At 38.9% G+C, this 23,969-nt stretch overlaps 1 protein-coding gene across 2 annotated transcripts; it reads left to right on the forward strand.

Moving 5' to 3' along the window:
* Window positions 1-221: 221 nt before the first annotated feature.
* Window positions 222-23,458, forward strand: ppm1aa (protein phosphatase, Mg2+/Mn2+ dependent, 1Aa). 2 transcript variants are annotated; one of them, XM_030443401.1, is made up of 6 exons: window positions 222-663; window positions 1,634-2,487; window positions 2,591-2,708; window positions 4,144-4,255; window positions 4,384-4,441; window positions 21,811-23,458. In XM_030443401.1, the coding sequence occupies exons 2-6, from the start codon at window positions 1,651-1,653 to the stop codon at window positions 21,844-21,846; spliced, it is 1,161 nt and encodes a 386-aa protein (XP_030299261.1). In that variant the 5' UTR covers window positions 222-663; window positions 1,634-1,650; the 3' UTR covers window positions 21,847-23,458. The 2 variants fall into 2 exon arrangements, with proteins under 2 accessions (XP_030299261.1, XP_030299262.1); XM_030443402.1 differs by lacking the exon at window positions 21,811-23,458 and adding an exon at window positions 11,153-16,315.
* Window positions 23,459-23,969: the final 511 nt, after the last annotated feature.

The raw sequence follows: 23,969 nt of genomic DNA on the forward strand, positions 1-23,969 counted from the left end.
AATATTTTTGAACTCTCAGGGGGAATCTTACCTTTAATCAGTTAAAAAAGATTAAGCAGTTATGTTGATAGGATGATGTTCTCTACAAAAATTGCATCTAATAATGAATCCTTCCCCTCCTTTCTATCCTTTTCCAATGATTGTATATGGTTAAAATAAATTTCGGGGCCTGTGCGCGTCACGTGACGATCCCGGAAATTGTAATTACTCCGTGTAGCCACTACGCAGAAATCGCTTCACAGCGCAGCGCTGTTACTGGGGGCTTGCTCTATGCTCCTCAGAAGCTAACGTTAGCTAGCAAGCTGTCAAGCTGTCCAGTGGAGAGGCTGGGACAGACGTTTCAGCTTCCCACAGGCTTGGCCACACAAAGCTCCGGCCCACAAATTGTTTTGAAAATCTGTCTGAATATACTTTTGATCGCCAGCTGAGATAATGTAATGCATCACAGACGCACGCAAAGAGGGACCTCCGCACTTAAACATTTTTTATGCACTGAGCCTGGAGTGACGACTGCTCATTGCTAGCTAACTGGCTAGCTAGCCTAGCTAAACCGCTGCAAACTCCCAAGTTTCGTCGGTGTACCTCTCTGGTGTGATCAGCGATTAGTCAGTCCGTTCCACTGTCGTGGCTTTCGTTGCTGTCAACCGGTATTTTGGTTATTTGGTAAGTCTTAAAATATTCATTCTCAAGCCAGTAAGTGTAGAGGAAGGTTGGGCTGTTAGCTATCCTAGCGGTGTTAGCATTAGCGATAATACCTTAAGCAAGGCCGAGGGCTCTCCTTGCTTCAGCATAACGTTAGCAAACCATGGTAGACGGAGGCCTGTCAAAGTTAGCAGTGAGGGACAAGGGTCAAGGCCCGCAGCAAGGCAAGGCTGTTTGTTTATTTGGGTTGTGGTTTGCACTTGCTACAGACCTAACTTTTTCCGTCAATCATACAGCCAAAGCTATCATCACTTAGCACGTCCGTGATGTATATTAGCTTACTTTAATGTCAGCATTAATGTTTGATTTGTCAGATCTCCTAAATTGTTTTTTTGGTGGTTATCGAGTAAGTGGTAAGTCGGTAGCTAACATTAGCTCTGCAGGCATGTAACGATAGCTTTAACTACTCTTACCTCGACTAGCTAGTATGGTTAAGTGTTCTGCTTTGCGAAGGTCAGCGATATGCTGTCCACTGGTTTATTCATAATACAACTAACGCAAAATAACTAATACTAATCATTGCATTTAAGCGAAAACTTGATCAGCCAGTGGCTTAGGGGCGTTTCAATCTGATCTACACCAGCAGTGCTCCTAATATGTAGTCAAAATGTGTCCACAGGTCCACTATTTTTAGATTACAGCAGGGGCCCTGAACTCTGATCCAAGATGCTAATCTTTTGACTGAAATGGGTGGATTACTGGCCATCAGTTTCTAACACAATTAATATAGAAAGTCATTCTGTTTAGGTAGACAGTATGTATATATTTTAGAAACTTTATTCACATTTATTTGATATGATTGATTAATAACTCTATTAGAAACTTAATATTGCCCAAAAGTTCTTGAATTATTGGTGTATTACTATTGTTAAAACCCTGCATTCCTTCCATATCATGTAAATAGATTTGTTTCTTTTATTGTGTGTTACAGGTCTTTAGAGGGACACAATGGGTGCATTTCTGGACAAACCAAAGATGGAAAAATATAACTCCCATGGTGAGGGTAACTGCCTGAGGTATGGGCTGAGTAGCATGCAGGGTTGGCGAGTAGAGATGGAAGACGCACACACAGCAGTAATTGGTCTGCCTCATGGTCTCGACCCCTGGTCATTCTTTGCTGTTTATGATGGGCATGCTGGCTCTCAGGTGGCCAAGTACTGCTGTGAGCACCTGCTGGAGCACATCACCAGCAACCCAGACTTCCAGAGTGCCCTGCAGGACAACCCCTCTGTAGATAGCGTGAAGACTGGGATCCGCACAGGATTCTTGCAGATTGACGAACACATGCGGACCATCTCCGAGAAGAAGCATGGTGTGGACCGCAGCGGTTCCACTGCTGTGGGGGTGATGATTTCTCCGAGCCATATCTACTTTATCAACTGCGGCGACTCACGTGGACTCCTCAGCCGGGGCGGAGCGGTGCACTTCTTCACACAGGATCACAAACCCAGCAACCCTCTTGAGAAGGAAAGGATCCAGAATGCAGGTGGCTCAGTCATGATCCAGCGGGTTAATGGGTCCCTAGCTGTGTCTCGTGCTTTGGGAGACTTCGACTACAAGTGTGTGCACGGAAAAGGCCCAACAGAGCAACTTGTGTCTCCTGAGCCTGAAGTTTATGCAATAGAGAGATCAGAGGGGGAAGATGAGTTCATTATATTAGCATGTGACGGCATATGGGATGTCATGGCCAATGAGGAACTGTGTGACTTTGTCAGGTCAAGGCTAGAGGTGACGGATGATCTTGAAAGAGTCAGCAATGAAATTGTCGACACTTGCTTGTATAAGGTATGGCATGTCCACAATAATGACATTAACATTTTGTTGCATGCTAGTCTGTTTTTGGTTTCATTGATTTACACAACCTCTGTTTTTGTTCTTTATTTTTCAGGGAAGCCGGGACAATATGAGTGTTGTGTTAATCTGCTTTCCCGGGGCCCCAAAGGTATCTCCAGAAGCAGTGAAAAGGGAGGCTGAACTGGATAAATATCTGGAGGGAAGAGTAGAAGGTAGGGGAGAAAAACTATTATTTTTTGTTGAAAATTCCACCTTAGTAAGTGGGATATTGACATGATAATCCATTTTCCTATTGCTTATGAACTTTTCCTTGTTCAATACAAACCTAATGTTTTCCTTGTTTTCTTTTTATTGGGAATAATACCAGACATTGACTATATGCTTCCGGTGAAAAGGAGCAAGGACTACTCCACATTGCTATACATTTGCTCACATTGTCCAATTAGATGTATCAATCAGTAGACTTTTATCAAGTAAGCTGAAGAGACTAAGGTATAAGAAACACGACCACCAATTACATTTACTGTGTTTGTGATTTTGAAAGAATGAGTCATATCTTCACTTAGGTTACCATTTTGTCCCGGAATTAAACTATACAAATGTTACTCAATGTTGACTTGAGAGCCAGGATAAAGTGTGTCTACAAAATCTTTTTGTAGTTAATATTTTCCTACTGTAGGTACAGTTGCTTGCCACAGGTCTCAAAAATCATTATCACTCCCTCCCCAAACTTTTATACTTTCTGTTAGGAGGAGAAGCCAAATGAAGTAAATTATTTCCATGCTGTATATAGGCCAAAATCTTCACTAAAAATGAACCTCAAATGGCTTTACAATCTATACAGTACATGAGACCTTCTATCATTAAACCCTTGATTCAAATTTGGAAAAAAGCATTCCTAATGAAAACTCTTTCAATAGGGAAAAAGGGGGGGAAATCCTTAGGAGGAACAGAGGAGGGATTGCTCTTTCAGAGTGGACATACATCCAAGTGTGTAGATATATTGTGTATAGAGAAAAACAGTATTTAAAGTAAATATTAAAGGTAGCAGTATTTTCTATTTGCTTACAATGATTGCCTCTCTGCATTGCATTGTTAACTGTCCCATAAGTCTGTTACAATACAAGTCACAAGTTAGCCTTGAGTGTTGTGTTCAGTGTAGCTACGGGATGCATTTAAAGTGTTTCCAAACTATTTCGAAGAAATTAGTTATGGCTGTAGATTTTTTTTAAGTTGGTTTGATCTTTTATAACTCAGCAATTTGTTATTTGTCTTTTCTTGAATTGTTATGCTTGTTCTACGTCTGCATGTGTGTAACTGTGCTGCACAACTCTTTTAAAAAAGTCTCAGTGAGACTTTCTTCCTTGTTAAATAAAGGTTGAATAAAAAAAGATGTCAATCAAGGGGTGTGTCAATATCAGTAATATTATTGCAATTCACTTAAAACCTAAGCTTACTATAACTTATACGCCCCAGTCTTAACATATTATTGACCTGTAAGTATTTTTCTACTCAACAATTTTGCTGCATTTTAGCACTACATTACAAATATCTATTTCACATATCTATCAGATATTTAAAAAAAAAAAAGCCTCATGTACATTTATGTGAAACAATTCAAATGAATCTAACTTTGTTTTCCAACAGAGATCATCAAAAAGCAGGGGGATGAAGGTGTCCCAGATTTGGTCCATGTTATGCGGACGTTAGCATCTGAGGCCATCCCTAACCTCCCACCGGGAGGAGAGCTGGCAAGCAAGTGAGTGGGCTTTATTAGAAGTAATGGCAACCTGATGACAAGTTTGTCTTTCTGCCAGTGATTGTCGGTCAAATCACTTGGTATCTTTTGTGAAAGCTAACATTTAACATTATTATACTTTCCTTCAGACGAACCGTTATTGAAGCGATGTACAACAAACTCAACCCCTACCGAAGTGATGACACAGTAAGTATCCCAGCTTGTTTATTTATCTCTCTGTAAGTGTGCTTGGCTTTGAGTATGCATGCTTTTTGATGTGTGACCAAAGATATGCATCGTGTTATTAGTGCTTAAAAGTGTTTAATGAGATGGAATAAGGAAATATTCTTTTAACTGAATTAATTCAGAGTCTGAAAAAAAAAGGATGGTACGGGTTGACTCTTTGATGACCAGGTACATGTCCAAGTTGTCTCTTTGCCCTCTGTCCAGTTTATGTACATCCAGAAATATATAGACAAGGGATATAAGCACCTTTTTTATTGTAATAATACAATTTTTCAGTATGGCTGACACTAGTAAAAATGATGTGTTTCCTTTAAATATTCCTCGTAAAACATCAGTCACATAACTTGTGACTTGTGGTTTAATATTGATAAAGGACAATAGTTGCATTGCAGATCCTGTGCCAAAAAGGCTGTTTTGTACCACATGATCTGATTTCACTAATTAGTGCTCTATAAATCAAAGATGAAAGAACTAATCAGTGAAATTGTCTGGCGTTTGTGTGGATGGAATAAAAACCTACATTCTCTGATATACTTGTTTAAAGGAGACATTGCAGATCATACCATTGCATGTGAACAAACCTCAAAGCTGTTGCCCTTGTTCAATTGGATATCATGCTTTTACTTTTTTAGTAGATAAGCTGGCTGCGTCAGCCAAATTTTAATTGTGCACAAGTCATCTTGTCCTTGACAGTCAAAACTGGTACATCTGTTGAAGTATTTCGTCTTTGTACGAATATGGACCTTTTAAAATTGGTGTCACATGTTGAATTAATTAGGAAACCGTTGCCCCTTGACTTCCTCCATATTATATGGTGCAGCTTGAATATTAAATTCGCCACCAGTCGACACAAAGCTCTTCATAGAGAGAAAATTAAATTACAATCTTACAAATGTCTACAAGTGACCCATAGAAATCTAACACAGTGCTTTGTTCTGTATTTCGAATGAGTGGTCATTTTAACCACCTTTGCAGCATTTGCACTCTCCAGGTAACATTTTTACCATCTTTGCACATCTGAATATTGTCCTGTAGTTTGCACATTTTCTAAAGCTTGGTGAAGCATGAAGGTTGGATTCTGTCTAAACTTTTATTGAAGTAATTACAATAATTTTTAAGGACCTTAAAACTAGGGCTTATGCCCGACCACTCAAGGACCTTTAACAGTCTTCTCATAAATCCAATGTTGATTTTGCTGTATGCATTATGTAGGAGAGTAACAGTATGCTGTTGCACATAATTGCACAGTTAAAAGTATGATATAAAAACATGTCTTTAAAAGGTAGATCTGCATATCAACTTAGTAACTGTGCCTGAAGTTAATTTTTGATTAAATCGCGTTGTAGTGTTGTGCATTTAACTTGTTGTGAGTATCAGTACTTTTACATCCGTAGTGCACTGTGACTATATTTTTATAGCACAAAGACCAGCACAAACATCCCCCTAGTATTTGGTCTATATGTCTGTATTTAGCCCCATTCATTTTCAGTATTCCTGTAGCTCAGCGATACTTTTGGCCAATTTGTCCTGTGATATGGTGCCAGGTGGCCCACCAATCATTTTCTAAATCGAAATGAGAATTAATAGATTTTTTTGTTACATTTATACCAATTTGTAAATGTGCAGTAGTGATCCTTGGCTGGTAGATATACCAGTGTCATATTTTGAAATAAAGTGAACTACTTATTTAGAGAGAGAAGGCTGATCTTTGCAGGATGTACACAATGCAGTAGGCGAGCTATGCAGAGGAAGAAAACTATTAACATAAGAGTAGCAAAACTCATACAGAAATTAGTATAATACTGATGCCATAAATGTGTGATTTGAAATACAAGAGTTTGAATACTCTTTTAATTCTGCCCCGGGTAGAAGCAGTTTGTTTAAAATGTATTTTTTAAAAAGTGGCCCCTGGGCAAAGCAACTTGACTGCGACAAGGGAAAAAAACATAAAAATCCTAAACACAACCACTCAGTGTGATACTGTCAGGACCAGGCTTTATAGCAGGTAGAATTATGGCTGAGGAGTTCTGTGCTCTTTTGTGACTCTCTTTGCCTTGACTTAGAATATTGACTTGCTTTCTTTTTGAACCTCGGTTATTCTGTCATGCAACACTTTGTTGTTGATCTAGTGGCCCTACCTGTCCACCTTGACTGGTTGCTCGGTTTGGATAGACAATCACCTATATAAAGTATGTGCAGTCTTTACAAACCTTTTAATAATGAAGCCCATTCTGCTTTGTAACATTTTAACACTGTAGAAAAGGTCTGATATCCTTTAATCAAGGAATCTATCCACCACCAAAGACCTTCAAATCAAAAGAGAATGTTTTACTGAGTACTGAATATATTCACTGTAAGATGTGAACCCATAGAATGACAAAGTTGTTGATCTGTGACAATATCTATTCAAAGCCCCTTATAAATTCATGCTGTAGCACCGCAACTGAAAAGGTCAGGAAGGCATGTAATTAGTTCAGTAAGGCTATATTAAAACTGATTAAGTAAAATTGGAGTGGTTTCTTTTAAAAGATATGTATCACTATGACACCAGTTAGTAACCAGTGTGTTTAGGGTTATGTTCCAAAGCACACAGTGTAACTAAAATTTCTATATGTAAGGATGTCAGATGTAATCCTGTACACAATGACGTGTGATGCATACAGTACTAGGTCGCAATAGATCAGCTGAGCTGAATACATTTTGTCATGTCTGGTGTGTAGTTTGTGAGTAACCTTGGACTCTCAGTGGTAGGCATTTGACTTAAACTCTGTGACTGTAATGGTTCTACCTGCACCAGAAATAATTGCACTTCACAACACCTTCCATTATTTTGTTACATTTCCTGCCCAAATTTGAATTCCTTAAATTGGGGGGGGGGGTGGTTTAAAAAGGGTTAAAAAACTAAGAAGTGTCAGTAACAAAACATAGGTTACTACTATATGGCAGGATTGGATCACTTGGGCAATTTTTCTTAAAACAATCTAAGAATTTTCAATATCCTGTTTTGTCTTTACTTCATCTTTGAGGCATCACTCTGCTTCCGAACAAAACCCTCTTAACAACTTCATCAACAAATGCAGTCAGAAGGCATTATTAATATAGATGATAATTTCTGTCCATGAAAAAATCACAGCGGTATAAGAGAAAATCTTTGTTTTATGTTCATCATATTCCTTAAGGAAAACAACAACAGACAAAAAACATCACTCTTACACAACTCTTTCTTGGGCAGATGCTGTGAAAACCACAGTAAAATAAAAATCATAAAGCTTTTGCAAACATGCATCTGCCTCTCACTCAAGCAAGTATCCATTGACAAGTAGTCTGAAGCATGTTGGCTTAACAGAAATGGGCTGAAAACAAATGAAAAGACCCTAATGGCACATTTACAATGTTATACATAAATATTAAACTAGCAGAAGACAATCACCCTGTGCAATGTGACCAGGTGTAGAATAATGTTATTTGGAATCATGACATCACCACATGGTATCACAGCATTTCCCACAATTCCCTCAACTAAACTTTGGTCCTGTTACATTTTTCATTAAATAAAAACCTTTACATAAAAGGTCATAGATTATTTAACCAAACATTGAAAGTACCTTTTAGACACAATTCTTGTCAACCTTTTCCAACACCTTTTTTCTAAAAATGTTATCTCTTAGAAAGACTTTATAAACTCACATAATTATGAATTTATAAATCACAACACACACAATAAACTTCTTAAACCACCTCCATTTGTCGACCTTAACTTAACCTGTAGTGGCATTCTGAAGTGGTAAGCCTCTGAAGCTGGTTTGTCTACTAGCAGCCAAACTGGTTGCAGACAGCTCACTCCTTGTTGCCATATAACAGCATGTATAAACATTACAGATGGACTGATCAGGTTGTTGTTGTTGTTGTTGTTGTTTTTTTGCTTCCATCCAAGTCCTTAATATTCAGTGTATTCGTCAATACGGACTCTAATCTGAAGATTATATTACAGTGGCCCAGTGCACACACATTCAATTATCAGGTGTACCCCACTGAATTTGGCAGTTATTTTTCCTTTCTAGTCATAAGATCATTCCTGGGGATGTGCTTATGGTCGATTCATTAAAATATACCGAGCATAGAAACCCCCACTGAAGCAGTTTCTAAGAATCCCATTTGCAATTTACACACCTGTGATCTATAGATCTCAAATTCACTTAAAGGCTAAATGTGTCATTCGTTGGACTAAATAGCGGGCTTACAAACAAAGCCAAACGTGCAACTTGGCGGGTGTTTCACTGCTGCAGTAAACAAGGTGGGGCAGAAAGACAGAACTGTCGCTAGGGGTGGGCGATACTGCAAATTTTGGTATCAATCCGATACCAAGTAAATACAGGGCCAGTATTGCAGATACCAATACCGATACTTTTTACTTGAAAATTCCTCATCAGTTAATGATTTTGTACGTTTGCCTTTAATTAGTTGATCATGATTATAATAATGATAAACACAGGACAAAGATTTAAGCCAAGTTATAAAGTTATGTTAAACATATTAAATCTATAACCTGCATGTAGCCTAAATAGGAATACTAATGTTCCTTCAACAGATATACAAAAGGGTTATTATATTATTGAGGGAGGTTATACAGTATATCTTAATATAAGTATATATTTTTGAGTTACAGTTACAGTGAACCTGAGTGAGCGGAGTGAGAGAGGTGAAGAGGAGCGCTGCACTCACACAAACTCTGTGAAGAAATACAAGTGATTTGCTGAATTTATAGAAGAGAAACTACAACAAAAATATCGATCTCATCACGCTAGTATTGATCCGATACCAATACTCACCTTGGTATCGATACTATTGATAGTTGGATCGATCCGCCCACCCCTAGTGGCCGATATTAAAAAGAAATGACCCCATTGTCAGTGTATGCTTTAGATCTTGGCATATAGTCATTGAACTAGAACTTAATTAAACTAAATTAATCTATTTGTTCCAACCAAATGGATAATCAATGCTAATTTTGTGTCCAAACTCATAATGGAAACTCAAAAGGTCTGTGTTAAACAAACTGTCTGAACAAGTTGATGCATTAATTACAAACTTAAAACGATGCTAAACCCTGATAGGGAGGGAGGAAGCCTTAAATAGACATTTAAGTATGAAGTAGTCTGCATTATCATTTTGTTGGTATCCCATCCTACATGTATTATACGGCTCAAGTACAGCCCATTTTTGTTTTGATCTGCCCTGTTTTGTTGTGATTACAGCTGTATGGACATACAGTTGGCATGTGTTTTGGGGTCTGCTTTTTGAATATGTCATATCCAGAGCTAAATCAATCGCATATTGATAAAGATTTTAAGTAAATACATTTCATCTGCGTCTCTTATGAAAGCGTTTTAATATTTCTAGTTACATGGATTAGTTTATGGGATCGTGGCCTGAATGTTTTTAGATGTTTCCTCAGCCCCAGCTCATCATCGAGCTCTGTTAAAGTCTGATAACGAACTATTCATTCAACTATTCGTCGGCGGATCGATCCCTGCTCGGCCAACTGCATCATGGTCGTTGTGTCCTTGGGCAAGACACTTCACCCACCTTGCCTCGTGTGAATGTGTATGACTGCTGTATGTTTGAGGTGGTGGTCGGAGGGGCTGTAGGCGCTGAATGGCAGCCACACTTCCGTCAGCCTGCCCCAGGGCAGCTGTGGCTACTGTCGTAGTTTACCACCACCAGTATGACTGTGTGTGAATGAGCGACTTTGGGTCATTGAAAAGCGCTATATAAATAAAATGAAATAAATAAATAAAATAATTTGAATCAGGTGGGTTGCGGTAGGGAAACTTCTTAAACGTGCAGGGCAACAGGTCCCAAGGACCTGGATTGAAGGACACTAATATTAGACTGGTACAGCATAATAGAGCCAGACTGATCCTCCCTTTTTAGGGGCTGAAACAAATAAAAAATGTTGATAGTGATATACCAGCTGATTTAAACACATTTTTTGTAATATCATTAAAATGTACTATTAGTATTACTTTACTTTATAGGGATGTTAATTCATTATATATAAATAAATAAATAAATAGTGATTTATTTATAATACATCACTGTTAAGAATGTATTAACCAACAATCAGAGATGGCCACAGATCCATCCAATCATCCATCCAAGTCTCTCGTTAGAACGTATAAATACTTGCTTTTCCAGTTAATAAAATACCAATAACTTGTAATTTAGAAATTACAAAAACGCATTCTATATCAACCGATATCAGTACCTTTTAGCCATTTAGCAGTGTCAATATACAAAACATTCTCTATGGTGGTAGTTAAGTAAATGATGATGCATGACAAGGTTGTCTTGGAAAGAATTACACTTGAAAGACGATGTGTTTTCTGTGGCGATGGTATATGGTTAAGTTGTATGCTTGTAAAGTTCATTAATGACGCATTCCAAAGAATACAGATAGAATACTTATCTGTAAAAATATTTACGTAAACATTAGAGACTTTGGGGCAAAAAATGGTGTTGATAGACATGTATATCTATCAACTCCTGGATGATGTTGTTATGTGTCAGTTTGTGTCATTGATGCTTAAACCTGTCCAGCTTTTGATAACAATCTGGTTGATGTAGAGCCAGAGTCTGAAGGGTTTCTCCTTCCTCTTCTCTCTTATCAAGGACTCTGCGTCCACAGACGATATGTGGTAACACAACCTCCTACCACTAACACAGCATAGAGTTTACAAACCACCATCCTCTCAAGACCCACAGCAGCTCAGCTCAGCAGTCTGTCTCTCCGTCACTCTGAGCTTATGGTTTCTAAGAAGGGAATTTCATGGGAGGAGGAGGAGGAGGAAGAGGAGTTGCATGCACAGACCTGGAATAGTGCAGCACCAGTCCACTCTGGAGTTCAGGATCCCTACTGTCTTGTCTCCCCTTTTTTGTTCACCCACCTTAATACTCTCCTCTAAAGTAATCCATAACAAGTCCACAAGGTCTTTTTCTTTTTGTTAAATAATCAGCTTAAGTAGTAAGATTTTTTGCTGTAATTAATTTGATTCACATTTCCTTGTGTGTGTTTGTATATTTCTGTTTTTTGTGAAGTGCAATTGTCCTGTACAAACAGCCTGTATTTAATGCAGCTTGATATTAAGTTAAAAAATGAAAGAAATGAAAAAGAGAACCTTTTATGCACTATCTGCCTTTTCCTGCTCTTCTGGAATTGTAACAAATGTCTATTCAGTGAATATTTCTGCTTGTCCTCCAGGCACAATGTCTCTGCGCTTTTATTTTTCTTTATTCTTTTTTTTTTCAGTTAGTCTATTCTCCTTTAAGAAACGGGTAAATTGTATAGTTGACAGCACAGTAAGCTCTCTATATCAAACCATTTAAATCCTAATTATTTTTTCCCTGTGCTTTTTTATTGTATTTTATTTTTGTAAGTGGTTTTCTGTACATGCTCAAATAATATTGGCAAAGGTTTTTTTCTCAGTCATTTTGGAAGTGTGAAGTGAAAAACCTTTTTTTTTTTCATTTCCTCAAGGCATCTAATGAAAAAAGACCCCTGTAAAATACATTTGTCTGTGCGAATAGATACTTGGCAAGCGTGCGTGGGTGCTTGTGTGTATGTATGTGCGCACGTGTTGGTGAAAAGGCAGATCTGTATGTGCAACTCTAATTTAAATTTTGTTAAGGTGGCTCAGACCATAGACCAGTCTGGAGTTTAAGGGAATTGCTCTCCCAATGCTTAACCCATTGTTTGCCCCTTTTTTCAGCCAATGTTTCATATCAACCCAACTTAGGCTGCCACTACTTCTTATTCCAAAAAGCTTTGGATAACAGAGTTTACATGCTGTCACGCTGTTTGAACAACTTCAAACTAAATATCGAAACTGTAATGTAACCCTGAGATGACACAAGTAGTTCATTTTACCTAAGGTGTGCAGTGGCTTGCAGCTAGTCAGGTCCCGACTAGTTTACACATCTGTTGTGTCATATTTAGATATCAATTTTTAAACATACATTGTTACCAGTGCCCACTGTGGGTGCCATATGATTCATAATCACTCATTTCAGCTTTATGACAGCCTATGCCAAGTTTTATGTTTTCATGAGATTCAGTTTTTGTATGTGGTACAGATAGATTTTTAGCTTTTACCTTTTTAAATATCTGATAATTTGACTGATGTGAACAGTTCAAGCACTGACTATTTTAGAAAAAATCGCCCCTGATAGGAGAAACTGTTGACTTTAAAACTTAACAAGGCTATTTTTGTTTTCACACGATCTTTATTTGGACATGACACCAAGAACAAATCCGCTAACTGCAACTTTTTATTCCCATTGAGTTTTCTCATCTCAACCCCCCCCCCCATGGCACCACAAGCCAGAGCACAATACAGTTTGCTGCTATAGTGTATGATCTTTGGGTTGATTTATTATTTAATTTCATTTTTCAGTTAATTTCCCCCTCTGAAAAGATTAATAGACTAAATCTGTATTTAACTCACACAGAGATATTTCTTGAAGAGAAATGATTTTATTTCAGATTTATTTTCTGCCATTTTTTTTTTTTTTGTGTCAGAAATTGCATTGTTTGAAATTTATGTATGTATATATTTTTGACTTAAACTTTCAAGGAATAAATCAGTTGATTGAGTTAGTTTTTTTTGCCATGGACAAAATGTGATTCTGGTTTGTCTCTGGATGGTTAGTGGAATTTGTGTGTGTCCCTGTAATCAATGTTGTGTCCCTCTGATTAACATCGAAAAGTTTCGTTTAAATGATACACAATATTAAAGTACTAAACTTGTAATAATCCATTAATAAAAATGACAATCCTAACTATTTCACCACATTGAGGTTTGTGGTAGGTAGCAAATGATTAAATCTTTAACAAAACACAAACTTTGACTGCAATCCTAAATTAGCTGCTTTCTAAAATGCTTTAGCTGCAAAAAAAAGCCAAAGACCAACTTAGATTTATAATGGCAAAGAATATTACACAAGAAGCAACAATACAGAGAAGAATCTAGCTGTAACCCTGTAAAAGATGTGTAAAATGTTAAGCAGTTAGAAACTGATTTATCTTGAGAATTAAACTTTTAGAAGTAAACTTTTAAAGGTACTCTGTGGAGTTTTTGACCACTGGTGGTGCTGTAGAGAAACGTTGAGTTGAGCGGGTTCTCACTCTACGAGCACGAGGATGAACATAGAGGACGAAACCGGAGAACGACACGGAACACAGTTCTGTAGACTGCAGGGGGCAGTAATGTTGATCTCAACAGTTGGTGTCGCGGTAATGTGGCACGAAAGTGTTAATGAACTAATAAAAGATGACAAAACTGCAAGCACGTACAATATTTGCAGCTGTATGTGATGCAAAGAGAAGCACTGAACATGTTCATTAGACCTTAAAGATGCAGAAAATGCATTTTGGTAAGAAATGTTTGAATGTTAACCTAACTGTGTTTACAGTGGAAACTCCATTGGGTACCTTTAAACAGTCACCACAGGAATAACATTGATAACAAGTTAAAAGACCCGAAACTGTAAACATATCAGATAGGAAAATGTATTTAATTCTTTGCATGATGTGGTTTTTACTGAATATACCTCCCATAAAAAGTTGAAAAATCATTTAATTCACCCCTTTTTGGCGTAAATTTCAGTATTGCATTTCGGTACTAACAATACTACCTACTAAGGAAAACCCTTCAAGTCAAATTTGAGTTGAACAAAAATGTATCAGTGTGTGTGAAGATGCGTTTTTTCTTTAGATAGGCAGTTTATATTGGATCTGTAAGCTCTTTTATTTTGTGCTACATTGCTTGTAATCATTGAGTGCACTAAATGTCTCTCTTATCAGCACCCAGCCACTTGTTGCAAACCTGTCAGGTGCTGACTGTAACAAGGAACATTTCATGGAGTTTTTCTTTAAGGTTAATATGGAACAAACAATATTTTCTTTGCATTTCGGGGCCATTGATAGGCCCACGGCCCTGGACTGTCCTGTGTTGCCCCTGAATTTAACAATTCAGGATTAAGTTCACTGACTAATTGAACCCATTTATATAACCAACTTGCTCCACAGAATGAAAAATAGAGAAACTTGCTTTTTAATACTCAAAATTGCTGCAGCTGGAATGTTAGCAGATATTAACAGTGGCATGGCTGTGATTTATCACATCTGGGTGTTGATTTCTTTTTTAAATCATTACAATTTCCATCACATCATCGTTGCTACCCCAACCGTCATAAAACCGAACAAAAAAAGAAAGACCCCAAGCATCTGCTCCCCTTGTTTTGCTTTTCCATGAACTGAAATACCTCATGACATTTATAGGAAGTGTTTTTGTCTTATGTTATGTAGATTCAGACTGTTCCGAAAAGCAGTTCATGCGTGGAGACTTTAATGGAAGCGTTTTTTCTTGCGGCTCACCCTCACAGAACTCATGATTTTAACACTGATCTATTTGAATGGGATACGTCTGTGCTCATGTACAGTATTTTAACAAGTTGTGCTGATGTTAGGACTAAAAAAAAAATAATGATTTAAGTGGCTACCGCAAATGACAACTTATTTGAGTTACTAGGAACACTATTAGCCATGTTGTATAAGCTTCCCCCCACCCCCCACCCCACCCCCCAAAAAAACACCCCTGAATGCTCACCTGTGTAATTTAACTTGTCCACTTGTGTGATGCTCACTTAGCTCAAATCTAGAATTGTATTGAGAGTTCAGGGTTTTAGAAATGTGAGATGTGTGACTAAATTACAATAGTCATATGCACTGATCATTTGTGTAATCAGCTTTTGTTTTTCTTTTCAGAAAATTCTTATTGTAGAGAAAAAAAAAGATTATAAAGCTATTTACAGAGTTACCTTTGGTTGCCTGGAATGCATCCTGTATATTCTTGTACGGAGGACTACCTGGCAGAAGTTCGAAGAGATTTTAAATGCTTGCGCCCTCTTGTACATATTGATGTACCTCAGTTGTGGCGTTTACTGTGTGACCCTTAGCAGTGGTGGTTTATTTGTCGCCTCGCAGGGCGGCCTGAGCCTCACTTTGCTGACCTTTTTCAGCTCATAAATAAGCTCACCGATTTGCCTTACCCAATCTCATGTTGCCCCCTAAAGTACTTGTTCAACAAAACACTATGAGGAGTGATGCTGCCGACATTGCTCTCTCACAGATTAAAAACTGTCCCCGTATTAGGGTACTTAAGCTATCAACAAAGTGACTTTGTTCTGGTTCTCACAAGGTACAACTTTTCAACCATTGCTGGTTTGTATGCTATTCCCCCCCCCCCCATGTTACCTTATTGATTCTCGGTCTTGAAAGCTTATTTAATTTTTCACTGCAGATGATGTCATACTTTTAACAAATGCAAGTGTTTTAACATGGTAACCTCGTAAGCATTCAAAATGTGCATACATACATTCATGTCTGCTATATTTATGGTTACATTCGAGAATAGCTTTAGAGTGCTGTAGATAAGTATTGTCAATGTTGATTCAAATGCTTCTCAGAGGCCTCTGTGAGTGATTTTACAAAGTTCAATAACTGTATATTTTGTATTATGTTCTAGCTCCAAAGGAATGGCAGAAAAAAAAAAGAAAATGTTTAAAAAAGCTTTGTTCCCTGAACTAAATTGTACTATTTGTGTTGTCGATTGAACAAATTGCATTCCTTGCTTGTGAATTGATGCATTTCTCTCCCTGCCCCTTAAATCTTCTCCCCTTCTTTCCCTCCTTTCTTTCATTTTTTAGCCTTTGAAGTTTGAATAAAATTTCTAGTTTGCAGAATGTATTACTAAATAAATGGGTTGTCATCTTGTACCTCTCATTTCATCACTTTTTGTATCTGTTTGGGCCTGTTGCACAAGTAAAACTTTCCACGATTGTAAAGAAAAAACACTTGACGGACAGTTTTTACCGAGAAAGGCAACAATAACTTGGGAAGGAACCTCGTGCTACTTAAACTTGCTTTTCAGCAGTCATTGGGGGACGGCTGGGCTAACTTGAATGAAGATTATTTATATAGAGAAGGAAACGAACAAGCATTTATTCATTCCATTGTACTGATCACTAAAACTCAACGCTGATCCTTTTTTATTAGTTACTACTTCTATCATTGATAAAAGTTTTGGAGTTGGGGATCATGCCGGAAAAAGTATGAGAACCACTGCACCACTAAGTGTCAGACTCATACAGATGGAGTAAAGTTGTGTGTAGATCAACTGCATGGTGACACTAACTAATTATGCTGTATGCTATATAGCGCAGGCATTTTAACCATCACACCTTTAAAATACATACAAGTTATTTTAACAACACTCAGCTCTTGTGAAGGAATCTCTAAGATTGTTAAAGACTTATTTAACATTTCATTGTGCCTGTTTTACCTGATGTGGGCATGGGTACTAATTAATTGCAATGAATATAGCTCTTCTGGCAGTGGCTAATTTGCAGGCATTGTCCCTGATTTAGCTTTTGAGGAATAAAACACATAATACGACCCTCTCAAATAGACGTAGACAAGCATCCACTGTAAGGCCAACAATTAAGAGCAATGACTGAAAATAAGGAGAGAGGTTAAAAGGTAAAATATGTGTGCTTTATAAAACATTTAACTGAGTGTTCACAGGTTTGACTTTGTTTGAGCCAAAGTTTCACCTTAATATTGAAAGCATCAGAAGCAGCCAGGAAATGACATACAGAGCGTTCTTGCCCAGCCTGAACAAATTATTATTGCTTACGTTGTATTTTGAATTATTTAGATAAATGTTTCTATTTCTTTGCAAATTTTCTACATTTTCTGACGATAACATGCCTAAATATTTAAACAAAGACATGTCATTTTGGGCTAGAGGTGCAGGAAATACAAACGAGTGTCAGTGGACGGAGTATTTTCTAATCCAGGGTGTTATTTTCAAGTGCTCTCAAAAAAAGCTTCAGGGCTTTCCAAACATCACCTGGTAATTATCTTTAGTAAAATCAATACTGAACTCTGCGACTCAGAATCTGAGGAGAGGCACAAACAAGGGGGGCCCTGCTCATGTTACACATTCAATCTCGGCGTGTGACTCAATGCTTCAGTTTGTGTTTGATAATCAACAATCCCTTTCAGCGCTGCATGCTCGGAGCCCCACGAGCTCTCTAAAGCACAGAGGTGCTGTCGACTTATCTGGGTATCAGAGTCGTGTTTGTCTGCCTGCCTTTTCTGTCAGTGTGTGGTGAGTGCATGTAAGGGGCTTGAGCTCAGAGGATGGGGCAGGGCAGACCACGGCCACTGGGATTAAGAACCGTGGGAGGGATTACTTTAAATGTCAACATAATGTCATGAGCTGTGTTAGAAGGTCAAACGTTCAAACGGTGCTCAGTGGCGAGCAGTTAATAGATCAGGTACAATTTGGATTGTTGTGGCTCCTGTGATGAATTGACTGGCGTGCTTAAACAAGCCTCTTTTTTTTGGGAGATGTTTTTGTGTGTTATTTGATTTTAGGTGTATTATGCAGTTTTTGTTCCTGCAGTAACTGTTAATATTGCTTAATTGCATCTAATTGTATATTTTAAAGATTACCTTTATCTAAATAAGCGATGTTCTCTTTTCAGTTATGGAACAAAATGCCTTCTATGCTGCAATTTCTCTTTTTTATTCAACTGATCGATGCAAAAACAGCATCCTAATCAGGCAGGCAGCTAGCCAGAGGGGGGCAGTGTTAATAGCCGAGACAGATTAGAAACACCAGCTGTAGCATTCACTCTCAAAAGTTAATTGATGGTCATTGTGTATTTTTTATTAAGTAGATGTTGATGACAGCTTTTAGTTGCATGAAATAACAGCATTTAACACTTTTGACTTTTAAGGTGTCCATCCAGTAAATTGTGGCACATTTGTCATCCACATGTAAGCTGTTAATGGTCATCTCCACTGTGTTGTGGCTTTTAGCTTCTTTGTGTTAAACGTGTCCCCTTTTTTATGAAAAGCTGGCACACATTATTTAATAAATTGAGCAAAATCATAACTCCCATATCAAACAAGCTTTGTTTTGTAAGCGTATTTGTGCCCCCTTTGAGCTATTTGCATGTTGGGAACTGCACAAAATGTGACTCATTAGATCTCGGGCCACCTGTGCACCCCTAATGAATCACGCTGCCCTTATATTCCACCACATCAAAAAAAAAAAAAGCAAAGGAAAAAAAAAGAAATGAAAAGCGGCAACGTCGGCAGAGGCCATCATCAAATGGAGCTGGCTCGTCATCTGCCTGCCATTGTTTAGCGCATGTCATGCTCTGCTTCTCGTGGCGGAAAAACCCATTTGAGCTTGACTAATGCAGCCATGCAGACGCAGCAGTAAAGAGGTGGGGGTGGTGGAGCACACCGCATACACTGTGTGGATGGTCTCTGCACTGAGGTCACTGAGCTCCACATTTGCTAATTTGCTTTGGAGTGCACTTGGAGCCAGATTTTTTTCAGGGTTGCTCCGTAAGTAGGAGGGATTTTTTTTTGTATGTGTGGATGGAGTTAAGCACAGGAGAGCAAAGGAAGGGACGTCTTTTTGAAAGGTGTCTCGTGGTCGAGGCGTAGCTCAATTAGGCTCAAATCTGACAAGATTTAGTCCGTCCTCCATCGCTGCGTCTTCTTCCTCCTCCACCCGCCATGCTTTCCATCTCCATTTCCTCTTTCTGTGAGTGTTCTCGTCGCCCGAGGTCAGTTTGTCACAGAGAACACAAGCTTTTCTCACTTGGTTGCTGCGATTCAATGATTGGTGTGTACAAACAAGCATATCAAGCAGGGATGACATGCACCCCCCTCACACCCTCAAGCCCTGCTCTACAGACATCAAAATATGTCCTTCCTGCTCTCTCTCTCTCTCTCTCTCTCTCTCTCTCTCTCTCTCTCTCTCTCTCTCTCTCTCTCTCTCTCTCTCTCTCTCTCTCTCTCTCTCTCTCTCTCTGTCTCTCACTTACACCGAGTGTCCCCTGCATGAGGTGGGTTACACAAGCTGCTGCCCTGGGAATCCCGGGCCAGCTCATTATCCTACACCCCTGAGACACAGCTCACTGTAAATTAGGACATCAAGCGATGCAGGCTTGTTAGCGAGCCACAGATACACTCATTACCATCAGCACCTTTCCTTGTTAGAGCCTATATCAGCATTCGCTTCCGCCACCACGTCGTGTCCTGACGTTCCTCTGCCCTGACTGGAACGGTTAGGATTTATGTCAGCTCTAGCCAGCAGGTCAGTGCTGTTGTGGTTGAGATATGCGACTGATTGATCAGTGGTGGCGGGAAGCCGTGGACTTTGTTGACAGCTGCCCACTATCTCCACCACTCGTATCCATATTTCATTGTGTGGAAGAGAGAAAAAATAGCCCCTCGCTTAGAATAACTCGTCTGTCAAGTGGCTGACTAGTTGTGTGTCAAAGCTACAGGGGATGGACAGAATAACTGAAAACCCCGTTCGATGCAACAAGAAGGTCTAGGAAAAAAATACGAATTCCAGAGCTCCCAGGGGCGACCTACTCTACCCGACAGGCCAAGCGATGAAATACAAAAAAAAGAAAGAGAGTGATATCTAAGCAACCAAAGAAAGGAAGAATAAAAAACATTCCTCTAAAATAGAAAAAAAGGTACCGCTGACTCTATATCAACTCCATATTGCCGGGATTCGTGGTGATATATTTGTATCCAAACCCAATGGGGATCTCTTCTGGGCCAAGACCCATCCTCCATTCAGGTTTCCCAGAAATGTATTCTGTAGTTAAAGTGTAGTCCTGGTGACAAACCAGCCAACCAACCAAAACATATGCTGTTGCTCTGGCTTTGACCACAGGCCCTCTGGAGATGTCCTGTGGTGTCAGGCACCAGGACAGATCCATTGAGTCTTCTGGTTTTCAAGGTGCAACCTCCATGGGTCAGACTTGTTCATTCCCAGGATGCGCAATCAGAGTGGAACTGACGCCTGGCCCTGTACAGACCTGATGTAAACATGTGTCTTGAGAGATCCAATCACAAGTGGACAGCTTTAAGTAAAAGTGTATCTCGGCCAAATTTGACAACATTCATTTAGCAATGTGTACACACACATGTCCTGGGCCACACTGAGGACCGCCTACACGTCTGATTTCCTCTGTGAAACAAGAAGAAGCCAGAACAACAGGCATATGTCTGCTAGTCCCATTCTTGTGAAGGCGATATCTCGAGGGAATTTAACACACATGCTATATAGGATAAAATTATGACATTATATCAAAGGTCAAGGGTCAACTTCACTGTTACATCACAATGTCCTGTGAAAAATGCTTTGGCCATCATTCGTCTAGGAACAGCACCTTGACTGGTGCACGGAGGCATACAACCGGTGAAATATGGTAGTTTTAATCTGTTACTCTCTCATGTAACCCAACTTAATAATATCAAAATCACAGGAGCAGCCCTTTAATTCTGACAAAATCTTTTTAATTGATATTCATCTCAATACCTTAAGCTTGTGATTTACACCTGAATCACTGCAAAGTGATTCAATGTGGCAAAGTCCTAAACATCATGGCTTAGCTGCAGCAGCAAAGGAGAGCAGTGGTCACAAGAAGATGCTTCGGAAAGACTGTTAATGTTGTATTTATTCAACCCCAAACCACAAAATACAGCCTCAGAAAATGACCATTGATGTCTGAACAAAACCCTGCAGTGTTCACCGCCACTCTGTAGACACAGGAGCGAGACGGGATTGTTTGTGCGACATGGGTTAAATACCTAGTCAATGATAAGGTTTTCTTGAGTGTTATTCCTCTATGGCCAGGCATTTTTAAAAGCATACAGTATTTGTTCAGTATGTTTGTCGCTGTCTTCTGTCAATCCATACCAGCAATTTTCTTCATTACTCTGTTTGTCAAAGACCAACTATTGTCTTTTACTGTGAAAATGTATTGATGCGACTGATAGCAAATTGTTTTTCTTTTGTAACTGCACAGACCTTTTCTCGTTTCTAGCATGCTCTCTCGTTGCTCTCTCGTTGGGCTGTGGTGAGATGGAAATGTTCACGACTGCCAAGGTGTATGTCACAATGCCGCCGTCAACGGGCCCCTCAACCATTCATGGCTTCTTCTTTTTTTTCTCTTTTAGAAAAATGATAACATCACAAGGTGTTATTGTCCCTCTTGTTTTTTTCATACTGGTTCGTCTTTTATAATCTGCTCTGCATGCTTTCTGACATCTGGTAGCATGCAGCCCGTGGGTGATTGAGTCATTCCACTGTGCATACTGGCACTTCACTTCATCTGTGTCTGTAAACTCCACTTCATCTGCATCCTCCTCTTCTCCTCCCCAGGACCCAGACATCCTCTTCTTCCGTGGTTTCAGCTAAAACAAGAACTAATCAGAGGATGTCGAGCGAGCGTTTGTTGCCTCATATTTGTCCATTATTATCTACTCTGTCTTCATCATTAATTGAATCATACACTCACTCATCTGATCTCCCCAACTAGTCATCCTTCATATACTTTTTACCCATCACTCATTTACACTTGTACTAATTTAAATACTTTTGTGGGGATGAGAATTTACCCTCTGAGGTAATTTGATTTCATCATGCAAATGTTAAATGATGTTTTAGTGGGAAATTGATTGGAGAAGAGCCGACAGTTCAATCACAGCAGAATGATGTTCTTTAAATGTTTATAGAACAGCAACACATCAGAAAGGCTCCTTCAGATCATCTAAGTCATTTGTTTTGAGTCTCCATAAGGGCTGCAAGTAACAGCTGTCAATTTCTCAAATTAATTGATTTGTCTTTTGGTCTATAAACAATCCAACTACCAAAATTAATGTTGGCAAAATATGTTTCCATAAAACCACAAATATGTTATAACTATGTGTCTTTATGTTGCAACTTTGCTTCGTTCGGTTCAGTTTTAATTTTCTCTTGTTTCATTGCTGTGCTTATGCTCTAGTGAGGTTCAGGCTCAAAAAACACTTGGTTAGGGTTTTGAAAAAACATAATGATTTTGCTTAAAATACCTGTTTTGGTTGCCACAAACACAGCTGGTGATGTCCTAAAGTCTCTTTCAAAATAACTAGTTTTGTCTCCACAACCATGGCTGCAGATGGCCTGAAACTCCAACTGTATTGACTGGCTTTGCGGCCTTGACATCTTGTCAAGTTTGGAGTGACTTTCCACAGAAAAACCATGTTCCTCTCTAACAGTGTATTTGGTCTCGTGTGTATGAATTTTTGATGTAAGGATGAGGCTATTTTAACACTTTGCAATCGTGTTATGTGTTAACAGGCATTATGCTGCCAGTATGTGGAGCCAAGTGGGCCGTGCTCCTCAGTTTTTACTGGTCCATCCCCTGGAACCTAAAAAAGCAGGAAGAGTCATTACGTCACTGAATCTTACTTGGTGCCAGCTGCATGGTGAAACACACTAAAACCTGACATATCTATGTCGTATGGCTTCTGATAAAGAAATGCCTCCAGAAAAGAACACACTTCAGAAAGTAGGTTAACCATTGTTGTTTTTCGTATATGCCTTTTTGGCATCAAAGCCCCTGTTTGCAGTGTAATTGCAGTCTCATCAGCAATATTTAGTCAGACCGGCCCCATTTGGTCACAATATTACCAGCCCTGTCAATGATTTGAAAAGGAAAATCTGTAGTTTAACCTACTCTGTGGCATGTGTTCTTTAATTTTCTGGTGGCATTTCTTCATCAGAAGTCATACGATGTAGATTCGTTGGGTTTTAGTGTGTTCTCTGTGTGTTTTAGAGATGTAATAACCTTCCTTCTCTTTTAGGTTCCTCGGTCCATCCCACGACTCTTCATTGAATAGACTATGGGTAAATTAACAATGGTGCTGAGCTAAGTTGCTGATCTCTGGGCTGAATCTCCTAGGTTGAGAGGTACCAGGTGTTTTTTTTTTTCGACCACAGAATATTGAACCAACACAGCCTGTGGATCAGCACTTAGGAGTCCAAAAGTCAACACTGTAGTGAACTGAACTGTACTGTATATTTCAGGGCCATGTTTGCGCTCTGAGGGGTTGATAGTAAAGCCTCCAACATTGCTCCGTCTGAAATGTGTGCTCGCCAATAAAACCTTGAACACAGTCATTCTATTGTACGTTGTGTCATGTGAAAGCATTTACAATTGTATGTGTGTTAGGTCAAGAGTGAATTCAGGTGGGTGACCTCTCATCATCTAAGAGTTTAAGTGCCTTCAGTGTCCTTGTCGTTGTTATTACCCACCGCTATATCTCTCTTCCTACTTAACACCAATACAAGTATTCTCATAAAACACACTTTCAGTTGCAAACACCAAATTAAGCGAGATGCGAGAGTGAATAAAGGTCAGGAACTGAGCAGCAGTTCTCTGAATTAATTTACATTCATGTTTTCGTGTGTATAGTTACAAAGTGAAGGTGACATTAAATGTCAGCCTTAAAGAAACGATGCTGCATATCAGTGAGATAAATTGTTTTCTAATTGAAGAA

This window comes from Sparus aurata, chromosome 16, assembly GCF_900880675.1.
Source record: "Sparus aurata chromosome 16, fSpaAur1.1, whole genome shotgun sequence".
In the NCBI taxonomy this organism is placed as follows: domain Eukaryota; kingdom Metazoa; phylum Chordata; class Actinopteri; order Spariformes; family Sparidae; genus Sparus; species Sparus aurata.